Raw genomic sequence first — 12597 nt, 5'->3', positions numbered from 1 at the left:
AATGCTTTACGTATACGCCGAGTACAGGTCTCGAATAGTGCCCTTTATGTCATGATGATTTGGATGAGGATTTTCATGTTCTTATAACTTGTCCTCTAGTTCTCAATGTGTGGAGTCTTACATCAATTGGTAGACAGGTTGGTTTAGTGGGATCTTTTGTTTGGTGGTGGAACTCTTTGGTTACAAATAATTTACCCATGGAAGTCGAGATAGCGACGGTCATTTTGTGGTGTATCTGGAAGAACATAAATGTAGTGTGGAATCAAAAGAGCACAACGAACAATCATAATATTCCAGACAGCTTTGGATATTAGATCTCATTGGCAAGCTGTTCATAATATGCCTTTGAACTCGCCTGCTACTTTTATTAAGCTCAATATTTTTAGGTGGACTCAACCTATAGAGCATTTCTTGAAATGTAAATGTTGACGCAGCAATTTTTTCCATGTCGTGTCACGGTGGATGTGGTTGTATTATAAGGAATCATCTCGGATATGTTCTTGGAGCTATTCCAAATCATTCAGTAGCCGAATCACTAGGAATTGGGGAAGCCCTTGGTTGAATCAAAGATTTGCCTCTCTCATGTCTTAATTGAATGTGATACTCTACCAATTGTTCTTGTATTTAATTTCTCAATTCCGGATTCCTCTTCAGTTGGGCTTATTTTGGAAGATCCGCAAAATACAAGCATTGGATTTTCAAACTTTATCATTTGTTTTTGTTAGGTGGTTAGCGAATCATGATGCTCATACTTTAGCTAGGACTGTTGTTTCTTTGTCTAGTCTTGAAGGCCGAGTTTACATTTAGTCTCATGTATCTCAGAATGTGATTCTTCAGGATTTGGTTTAATATTATTAGTGTTTCATTAAAAAAAATGCATAAAACTATGTAAAAATGTCTGCAATGCAGATTATAAAAAAAAAAATTGCAAAATATTTTTTTTTAAAATAAATGTTTGTGATAAAATATGATTGGAATTTTATGAGTTTTATTCAAAACTCTTAAAAACTGACATATACATCAAGTTTAACAAAATCTCCAAAAATATTAATAAAAATTAAGAATAATTGTAGAATATGATAAAAATTTTAATGATACAAATGTCAAATTATAACTTTAAATTATTAACAAAAAAGCAGAAAATCTGGTTAAACATTACATAAGCTGAAGTAGAAGTTGACATTCACAAACATCTCAAAATACTTTCACCAATTATAATTAAGAGCTAACATATAACTGTAAGCTGTCGTTATAAATTTATTAACAGCACACATAAATGCATGCTGCGAATATTACTATCTCCAGCGTAGTTTTTAATGCATGTCCTTATTTCTGTTAAATGCAACAATATTAACAGCGTACATATGGATGCACGTCGTTAAAAATAATATTCGCATCGTGCTTTTGATATCTTAAAATTGTTGACGCCAAAAATATAACAAAGTTATTCCAGTCCCCCCACTGGTTCATGCATATTTTTACAGGTCCCCAATTTCAAGCGATTGGATAAGGTTTCCCTCGTCCTCTCTGCCATCCTGTGGTTCAGACTGAGAAGAGACTCGGCACTGTTTGAACTGCGTGCTCTAATTCTGTAATTTTGTGAATTGGATTTCATTTTATAGACGCTAACCTCGGAGACACTATTCTGTTTAAACCTATTACTCTCTATTGATTTTTGAAATTTGAAGTTTTGCAATGAGTATCGCACTTCAGGCTTCCGTCTTTCAAAGGCCATCGCTTCTTCGGTCGAACCATTTTCCTGTTCCTCAAAAATCCCACCTTTCCAGGTTTTCTCCGCCCTTTTCTTGTTCTTTAAGACTGAATTTTAGGTTTGATGATTCAATTTTTCACAACTCTAGATTCTTAAGGCATCGTTTAGTTGTTACGTCTGTATTGAATCCTGCTTCGAGTGATGTAAATTCAATTCAGGAATCATGCAGCAGTAGTTCAAACTCGGGTGTTGAGAATCCCGAAATAAGTGAATACAATAATGGACCTGTTTTGAGCGAAGGTGGGAAGGTGGATGATGAGTTGGGGAAGGAGGGCTTAGAAGTAAATGAGGATGGGAAGAAGAAATTTCCAATAATGGTGTTTTTGTTGGGAGTTTTTGTGAGGTTGAAAAATGGGTTCGAGGGGGTCTTGAGTTCAGATTGGTTTGGTTGGTGGCCTTTTCGGCGTCAGGAGAAGCTGTTGGAGAGGATGATTGCTGAAGCTGATGCAAATCCTAAAGATGCTGCAAAGCAGGGGTTGCTTCTTGCGGAACTCAATAAGCACAGGTCAATTTTCTCATTTATACATTACTACTCAAAAAATAAAAATAAAAGATTTCGGCTTGGCCTTGGCTATATCCCTGGAATGCTTTTAACTAATGGATTCTTGTATTTACCAACGCTTCCAAGTTTTTTATTTTTTCGTCATCGAATAGGTATAAGCTAGTCATTTGAAAGGGTGTTTGGTTAAAGTAGCTTTCGAAGCTGAAGAAATATTTATGTACCTTGTAACATGTTATAATTTTTTCAACATAACTCAAAGTGGATGGTTGCTTGGTAAATGCTAGAATTTAGTTTGAACTTTTTGGAAAAACTGAAACCGCAAAATATTCTACCTTGGCTCTGCTGAAATTGTTGCATAGTATGTTTAATTCCAACAATATATTCATAACCGTGGAATAATCTATGATATCACGACTAACAACTCTATAGGATGAAATATTAAAAGAGAAGTAAGGGTTAGGGGGTCAAATACTGAGAATCTTTGTTAGTTTGGTTTTCCAGTTGAAAACTTATGGTGAATCTGACAGCATCACTATGCTGGAAGTGTCCTTGTGATGTATGAGATTTGTTTAGCATTCAAAATTGATCCTAAATGCTTGTGGTAGAATTGGTTTTGATGCATTTTTATCGTTCTTCCCTTCTCTCTCTTTTTTTTCAGTCCTGAGTCTGTCATCCAGCGTTTTGAACAGCGAGCTCATGTCGTAGACAGTAAAGGAGTAGCAGAATATATTCGGGCACTGGTGGCCACTAATGCAATTGCAGAGTACTTACCTGATGAGCAATCCGGAAAGGCTTCTAGTCTCCCTTTGTTGGTACTTGGCTTTGTTCAATGGTCTTTGTTTTGTTTAGAAAATTTAGCTCTGGTTACCACCACTTATTCTGATTGAATTCATTTTACAAAAGATCTGAAGATTGCAGTGACATTGATTTCTTTTCATATTAACTGCCAATTCTTCTGGTTGTCTGGATAAATGTCTAGAATAATGTTAATACACATTGACCCAACATTAATAACCTACTATTTTACACACTTGCTGCCAAGAGCTTATGGTTTCTAGATATAGGGTTGAAACCAAGTCGGACATTTAGCAGACAAGTAAATGTTACTTCTTGAAGGATCTTGATTGGTGACTAGAATTGTGAAAGAGGTAAATTTGCAATGAAGGTCTTTTTTCCCTGTGACTGGATCCACGAAAGAACTCGATAAAAAAAACACGAGCATATAGAAATATCGACTGCTGTAGAGAAATTTTATGTTTGACTTTTAGAAATATGTGACCAATTTGCTTGTTCACCGCCGATTTTTCCTTATTGAAAATTCTTCAGTGTATACTTCTCTTGCTAACTTTAATTATTATATTTAGCTTCAAGAGTTAAAACAACGTGCATCTGGGAACATGGATGAGCTTTTTGTGAACCCTGGTATATCTGAGAAGCAGCCATTACATGTTGTGATGGTAAGAGACAAAAGAATTGCAAAAAAGAAGGGGTTGGGACATGGTTTTTTAACCTTTTTTTGGGGCCTGTGTTACATACTTTAATTGCTACTCATGTTTTAAATTCTTAGCATACTTTTATGTGATGCAGGTGGACCCCAAAACATCGAACAGATCATCACGTCTTGCACAAGAAGTCATTTCAACTATACTTTTCACTGTTGCTGTTGGTTTGGTGTGGTATGACCTTTTCTTCACTGGCTCAGTTGTAGTTGTTGAATGGTCTATGTAGATAAATAGAGGATAATATTTGTTGTGTTTAAATTTTGTAAAATTAGATAGGTCGATATTTTTTCTGATTTTTTGGAGGTAATTAAATTGTTGTAGTCTATATAACATGGGATTAGTCTGATGAAATAATATTCGAGATTTTACTCTCAAATTTACATGGTATCAGAGCCCAGGTTTACCGTTATGTGTTGGACTGCTGATAGTTGGGCAACTCACTTTCTTGTAAACTTCACGTTCTAGATGTTCATTTATTGGCATGAGAGGGTGTGTTAGTTGTCTCGTATCAAGAGTTGTGTTGGTTGTCCGACATCGTTTATTTCCCTCATTATTTAAAAATATTAAAGATTTCAATTTGTTTACATGTGAATTGTGAACTTGCCAAGCACGCTCGTGCTTCTTTTTCCCCAAAGCCATACACACCATCCGCCTGTTTTCTCTCATTCATAGTGATACATGGGGACCATAACATATTCCAAATCCCACTGGCAAAAAATGGTTTGTCACATTCATTTATGATCATACAAGGTTACTTGGGTCTGCCTCCTCCAGCATAAGTCTGATATAGCAACTACTTTAAAAAAATTTCACAACATGATTAAGACTCAGTTTCAAACACATGTGCGTGCTCTTAGAACCGACAATGGTAAATAATTATTCAATACCATTCTTGATTTTTATCTACAGCACCATGGGATTGTACACCAAAGTTCTTTTGTCAATACTCTTCAACAAAATGGACTATCGGAAAGGAAAAATGGTCACCTCTTAGAAGTTGCCCGTGCTCTCTTGTTTACAATGAATGTGCCTAAATTCCTATGGGGAGATGCAGTCCTTACAACTGCCTATTTAATCAATCGTCTGCCTAGTCGTCCACTAAATTTCTGCACACCCATTTCCTTGTTAACTTCTATTTTTCATCACATTTGTGCTTCCACTAATCTTCCGCTTAAGACCTTTGGGTGTACTGCTTTCGTACGTATTCATGACCACCTCCGAAGTAAACTGGATCTTAGGGCGGTTAAGACAATATTTTGGGGTACTCTCCTGCTCAGAAGACGAGGTATTGTTGCTATTGTCCTCGTACAAAAAAATCCTTTTTATCTACCGTGATGTCACCATTTTTGAGACATCTACGCTTCAGGGGGATAATTTGGAAAGAGAAGCTTGTTGGGATACAACACATATTCTCGTCCTCAGCCCAGACACCACATCATCTGTCTGTCCCACACATATCATTCCTCAAACAAATAAATCTACCGCTCCAGTATCAGAATCCACTTCTCCAGTATTTGAACCAAGAGGAGACTGAACACCTCAACCAAAATTTGTTTACTCAAGACGAAGACCCTGAGTTATTAAAGATGTTGTGATTCCTAATCACAACCAAGAAGATGAACCGATAGTAAATCCTCATCCAGGTGCTATTCTTGATCTTGATGTTCCCATAGCTATTAGGAAAGGTGCTAGAACTTTCACACAACATTTCCAAATATGTCTCATATTCAAATCTTTCTCAATCATTGCGTACTTTTACTTCAAAATTGTCTAGTGAGATTATTCCCAGGTCAGTTCATGAAGCTCTAGAAAATCTTGAGTGGAAAGTTGCAATTCTAGAGGAAATGTGTGCTTAAAAAAAAACAACCTGGAGTTTGGCAGAGTTACCACATGGTAAGAACATAGTAAGATACAAATGGTTATCACACTAAAATATAGGGCTAATGGCTCAATCGAAGAACACAAAACACGCTTGGTTGCCAGAGGCTTCACTCAAATTTATGGTATTGATTACGATGAAACTTTTGCATCAGTTGCTAAGCTCAATACTGTGAGAATTCTTTTGTCACTAGCTGTTAACCTTGATTGGCCTTTACAATAATTGGATTTAAAAAATGCATTTCTTAATGGTAATCTCGAGGAGGAAGTTTACACGAGCCAAGCACCTGGTTTCGAAGACAAATCGAAGACAAATTGGGAAAGCAGATGATATGCAAACTCAACAAATCACTTTATGGACTGAAATAGTCTCCACATGCATGGTTTGATAGATTTTCTTGAGTCATAAAGAAGTTTGGATATAGTCTGGGACTAGCCGACCATACATTGTTCGTCAAACATTTTGAGAAAAAAAAGATCAATGTTATCATTGTATATGTGGAAGACATCATTTTAACTGGAGATGATAGTCAAGAGATGAGAGAAGTTAAGAACATGATGGCAAGAGAGTTCGAGGTTAAAGAACTTGGAAGTTGAGATATTTCTTGGAAATAGAGATTGTCAGGAGCAGAAAGTGGATTTCAGTTTTCCAAAGAAAATACACTTTGGACCTATTAGAATAAACATACATGTTAGGTTGAAAGCCAAGTAACCAATCAAGTTGGTTAACAAACAAAAATTGTTTGAAGGTAAACCACGGGATGTAAGGAGATATCATCGATTCGTTGGGAAACTTATCTACCTCTCACATATTGACCCGACATTGCGTTTGCAGTAAGTCTAGTAAGCCAATATATGCACTCATCATGTCAAGGTCATCTAGATGCGGTCTATAGAATTCTCATATACTTGAAACGAACTCTAGACAAAGGTTTGTTCTTTGCAAAAAATGATGATCAAATAGTGAATACGTTTACAGATGCTGATTGGGCTGGTTTTTATTTCTGATAGGAAGTCAACATCAGGATATTGTACAGTGGTACGGGGAAATCTAGTGACATGACGGAGCAAGAAACGGTAAGTTGTTGCCAGGAGCAGCACAGAAGCCGCATATAGAGCCGTGACACATGGAGTCTGTGAGCTTGTCTTGATTAAGAGAGTACTAAAGGAACTTAAAATTTAATGCAAGGATCCTATACAACTCTATTGTGACAAGCCAACTATCAGTATAGCTCATAACCTAGTACATCACGACAGAACCAAACATGTGGAAGTAGATCGAACTTTATCAAGAACAAGTTAGATGAAGGGATTATTAGCATTGAATACGTACCCACATCCAATCAACTTGTTGTACTTACAAAGGGATTGTCAGAACACAACCTGATCGACATATACTGTCAAGCTTGTGGGGGAGTGTAGATAAGTATAAGATAATATTTGTTGTGTTTAAATTTTGTAAAATTAGATAGGATGATCTTTTTATGATTTTTGGGAGAGAGTTAAATTGTTGTGATATATATAACATGAGATTAGATAGGATGATATTTTTTATGATTTTTTGGAGATAGTTAAATTGTTGTGACAAATATAACATGAGATTAGTATGATGAAATAATATTCGAGATATTCCTCTCAAATTTACAGTCTATTAAACACATCCCAATAGTTTACATTCGACTACATTGGTGAAAAACAGCATCTTGCTATGTTTGAGGAAAAGAAGAGGGTTTGGATATGTTTTACTTTTTTTCTAATGCAATCGGCAAGTGTACATCTTTCTTTTGTTTTCTCAATTTGTCTATTGAATCTGGAATTATTTGTAAAATTTCAGGTTAATGGGTGCCACTGCACTCCAGAAGTACATTGGTAGCTTAGGAGGGATAGGAGCTTCAGGGGTCGGTTCAAGTTCTTCTTACTCCCCAAAAGACTTGAACAAAGAAATAGTGCCAGAGAAGGTGATTATTTTTTGTTGATTTCCTATTACATCTTTGATTTTTTTATGTTGTCTTAGTACTTTGACTTCATGATTTGTTTATCTCGATCTATAGGGAGTTTGAAGGTGCTATAGATAAAAAAGAAAAGTTTGACGGTAGATAATTTAGCTAGACTAATGAACAATTACTTACTGGCTGTTGCAGTTGTTTGCTTGTGTACCTGTTTAGTTGGGTTACAGTGAATAGCAGTTGAATTTGTTTTTGTTGCAGAATGTAAAGACATTTAAAGATGTCAAAGGCTGTGATGATGCTAAACAAGAACTTGAGGAGGTTGTTGAGTATCTAAAAAATCCTTCAAAGTTTACTCGGTTAGGAGGAAAGTTGCCTAAGGTTTGTATTGGTTTGGTATATTTCTCTTGTTATTACCATTTTATCATCCTCTTATGTGTTACTTTCCTACTGTGGTATCATTTAAGAGTGACCAAATCTCAGGGAATCCTTCTGACTGGATCACCTGGAACAGGGAAAACACTGCTTGCCAAGGTACAGTTTTTTTGGTGTAATGATGATAGAATTTTCATGTTTTATGTACTTTCTATTTCTGGCCCCTCTACTGAACTTAGAAGCATTGCTGATTTTTCCAGCTGCCTTCAATTGGTAGTGTTGTCTGACTTTTATTACTTTTTGAATGTACAAGGCAATTGCTGGAGAGGCTGGGGTACCGTTCTTTTACAGAGCTGGTTCTGAATTTGAGGAAATGTAAGCTGTATTTAGAGAAATTGTTTACATCTGTTTGCTTGTGTAAAAGATTGCTTTGGTTATTGTAATTTGATTTTGTTTTTAATTTTTTGTATATTGTATGTTTCTGCAATGGACCTTTTGATTTCTCTTTCTCGAGAAAAAAAAGAAAGAAAGGGAAAACCCACCCGTACTAATATTTTTATTTTTCCATATCCGATGTGATGTTCATACAAGTTTTGTTAGCATTTAGGGCATTGTATCACAGGAAAACAACATTATTCTGCGCTTACTTTTTTTTCTGGGAAAAAAAGGACATTAATGAAAAACATCCTCTGAGACGAGCAACATACAACTTTTTGGGTGCTGAAGAAATTTAGTGTCTATTATTTTAAATCTGGGAGCAGTCCTTTTGGCTTGGGCAGAAGATTTACCTCTCTTTTACCTTATTAGGTTTGTGGGAGTTGGAGCTCGAAGAGTGAGATCTTTGTTTCAAGCGGCTAAGAAGAAGGTGCATTGCTTATTCCTTCTGCACTCATTTGTATTGTATACCATGTACCATTGATGACGACTTAAATATAAAGGACTGTAATAAACAGTGGAAAACTGTATTGCACTGCAATAATATTTCATTAACCTCTTTGCCATTTTAACTCTCGTGAGATGCTAATTTGGATGCCATCAGTAAATTAAACTTGAGATGAGATCTATTTTTGGGTCATAGGTTGTATTTTCTCCAGTCATCATGATTTGTTTTACATTGACAGGCTCCATGCATCATATTTATTGATGAAATTGATGCTGTTGGGTCAACTCGAAAGCAGTGGGAAGGTCATACAAAGAAAACACTGCATCAACTGCTTGTTGAAATGGATGGGTTTGAACAGAATGAGGTGAATGCAGATGAAATCATATTGTTTTGCTAAATTTCCTCTTGCACACCTTAATGACATCAGAATGATAACCTTTTTGTAGGGGATCATTGTCATGGCTGCAACTAACTTGCCAGATGTACTTGATCCAGCTTTGACAAGACCTGGTAGATTTGACAGGCATGTAAGTCTTACTATCTTTTCACAAGGACCTATTTGTTATTGATGTATTAGTCCTTCAATTATGAACTGAGTGTAAGTTTTGAAGCCCTTTTTTCTCTCTCGTGAGGAATTATTTATATCTTGCATTCCGTGATTTTTAAAAGTTCTCATTTTGGAATTTATGCAAGTATTAGCTTAGATTTGTTCATCAATGTACTTTGCCTTCGGATTTACACTCTCTTTGCAGCTGAAAATTTGCTACTGATTTGTGTTGGTGATATATGTCTGTCTTGGTTGAGTAATCTCTTAAACAAATGAACTTGACTACAGTTTCCCTTTACCAAGAAAAATTAACACCTGGAAAATCTGTTTTAGATTGTTGTCACAAATCCTGATGTTCGGGGTCGTCAAGAAATATTGGAGCTTTATTTGTTAGACAAACCATTGGCAAAGGATGTTGATGTCAAAGCAATTGCTCGTGGTACTCCAGGATTCAATGGGGCAGGCATGTTGTGTTTTGTTTGTCTCTTTAACCATAGTGTACGTAGTGGTAGTTTGCAACTGATTTTTGGTCTTGAATTTGAAGTTGAGTGTCAGGATGATTCTTTGGTTTCTTTTAATGAAATAAGCCCTGTGGATTTTTTTATATACACTAATCTTGACACTGGACAGTGCCCAAGAGGTTGCTCTCTATCTGGTCCGCTAACTGGAATAAATGAATATTTCTCCAACCATATTTCTTGTCCACTAATTCTCCTTCTGATTCAGATCTTGCAAATTTGGTTAATATTGCCGCAATCAAGGCTGCCGTTGAAGGTGCTGAGAAGTTGACTGCGACACAGTTAGAATTTGCCAAAGATAGGATAATGATGGGAACAGAAAGGAAGACAATGTTTCTGTCTGACGAGTCAAAGAAGGTCTGTACTATTTTATTTTTTAATTTGTTTTATGGATTTAGTCCATCTTGGGATAAAGTTCTACTGCAATGATATGATATAGCCTGGATTGTGCTCATCAATCATCTAGGTAGTGCTATATAGCACTTTGGAATCACATTTAGCTGCTCTTCTGGCAAATTAAAAATCACGTAACATTCTCTATTGGAATTGTAAATCTTGAGAGATCTTGTGGTAATGCCATGGGATGACAATTATTATAGAAAAGAAATTTCATTAAGAACTTAGTGAGAATAGACACAAAGACAAGTTTCAGCCCTGTGATGCAAAGACATGATTCTCCACCATGGTCATCCTGTTGTCTCAAATGACTGAAGCACAATCAAAGGGACAAAACCTAAGATTAAAGGTTTTTGTGTCCAGTTTATTATATCTTTGCAATTACGGAGCCTTCCTTAAAAATGTGTGTTATGACCTGAAAAAAAGTGCGCTTCAAAAACTTTCTTTACATGATGAAAGGAATAAATTATTATTGGATTTTGAACTCCAAAAGACTGAGCATCTACTTTCTTGGAAATTGAATGATATGTTTCTTTCCCAGCTCACTGCATACCATGAGAGTGGTCACGCTATTGTTGCCTTGAACACCGAAGGTGCACATCCAATTCACAAGGCTACAATCATGCCACGTGGATCTGCTCTAGGCATGGTTACCCAGCTTCCCTCTAGTGACGAGACTTCAGTCAGCAAGAAGCAATTGCTAGCACGTCTGGATGTTTGTATGGGAGGAAGAGTGGCTGAAGAACTTATTTTTGGCCAGGACCATATTACCACTGGAGCAAGTAGTGATCTCAATACAGCCACTGAGCTTGCTCACTATATGGTATTCTCTATAAAACTTCACAGGTCTTTCAGAATATCACAATTTTCTTGCATTTTACAGTTCTTTTCCTTTCCTTCCAAGTCCCAAATACCGATCCATCATAGTTTTGATTACTTGGCATTCATTTTATCGTTATCATTTATATTTTCCTTCTTAGTATTAGAGTTCTATGTGTTGCATGCCATCTGGAATTGTAATTTGTCATGCCATATTTCAACCTTCGACAGATGACAGTTGGCAAGAGTGAAAATGTTTTAACTGGTTTTTCTTGGTAGGTTTCAACATGTGGGATGAGTGATGAAATTGGACCTATTCACATTAAAGAACGACCGGGTTCAGAAATGCAATCCCGTATTGATGCTGAGGTATGCTTCAATTGATCCACTGCAAATATGAGATAATATTGGACATATTACCCCCAAATTGAATTTGTTGTCACACCAGGTGGTTAAGCTGTTGAGGGAAGCGTATAATCGTGTCAAAGCCCTGCTGAAGAAGGTGCCTATAAAAAGTTTCTTCTCATCATTTTATGTCAGCTTCATCCTATTATTGCCATTGTTTTAACTTTAACCGTACTTTTTGGAATATCAATTCAAATGCAGCATGAGAAGGCGTTGCATACACTAGCGAATGCTCTTCTGGAATACGAGACGCTTAGTTCAGAAGAAATTAGACGTGTTCTTCTTCCTTATAGCCAGGGACGTTTATCTGAAGAACTGGAACAACAACAGGAGGAAGGAGAGCTTGTCTTGGCTTGAGCAAAGGAAGCACCTGACCAAGAAAATCCTTCTCAAATGCATTTTTGTACAGTGCAGAGCTAGTTGTCTGGCCCTCTATATAACACAGTAATTTTATCCTGCGTATATGTTGTTGTAACATAATTTTTAAAAAATTTATTCAGAAAAAGTCTATACGAAAAGTAGGCGTTCACTCATATTATTCGGACACGAACCCAATTTGGGGCAAAGTTTTGGATGTAGAACCAACCATAGTGCAAAGCCATTTCTTTCTTTAGTGGTTTGGTTGTATTATTCCAATCGTGTCGAGTCGTTACCTAGAAGTCTAGAATGCTGCAGTAATACCAAGTTGTCTTCGTGTCTGTCACTGGGACAAGAATTGTTTTCAACTTCATATAAACATCACTTTTTTATTTATTTTTTTCCTGGAATATATATAGCATGAACTCTTCAAAAAATTATTCGATGCCTGCCCATACTTTATTTTCCCAAATTTCGAATGCTTAATCATATCATATCATGTATACCGTATACGTGCTTTGAATTTGTATGTATACATCAATGAGTATATTTAAAATTTTAAATTCATGTTTTCTTTCTCTTTAAAAAAATTAACGTTTACTTGAAAGATATATATAAAATATTCGTTTATAGACATACTTATTAAACAAATATTTCAATTTATCCAAATCTGAGGACCCCTCTTTAATATTATACTT

At 36.0% G+C, this 12597-nt stretch overlaps 1 protein-coding gene across 1 annotated transcript; it reads left to right on the top strand.

The window, feature by feature from the left end:
* Positions 1-1457: 1457 nt before the first annotated feature.
* LOC142523652 (ATP-dependent zinc metalloprotease FTSH 11, chloroplastic/mitochondrial-like) lies at positions 1458-12298 on the top strand. Its single transcript, XM_075627365.1, has 17 exons — positions 1458-2276; positions 2932-3085; positions 3638-3730; positions 3861-3949; positions 7488-7611; positions 7861-7980; positions 8083-8133; positions 8288-8349; positions 8782-8839; positions 9096-9221; positions 9304-9384; positions 9738-9867; positions 10131-10279; positions 10860-11141; positions 11417-11506; positions 11586-11639; positions 11744-12298. Exons 1-17 carry the CDS (start codon positions 1696-1698, stop codon positions 11897-11899), a joined length of 2400 nt encoding a protein of 799 aa, XP_075483480.1. The 5' UTR covers positions 1458-1695; the 3' UTR covers positions 11900-12298.
* Positions 12299-12597: the final 299 nt, after the last annotated feature.

This window comes from Primulina tabacum, chromosome 14, assembly GCF_025594145.1.
Source record: "Primulina tabacum isolate GXHZ01 chromosome 14, ASM2559414v2, whole genome shotgun sequence".
Lineage (NCBI taxonomy): Eukaryota > Viridiplantae > Streptophyta > Magnoliopsida > Lamiales > Gesneriaceae > Primulina > Primulina tabacum.
The sequence above is the reverse complement of the archived record's forward strand: the minus strand, read 5'-3'. Positions and strand labels throughout refer to the sequence as shown.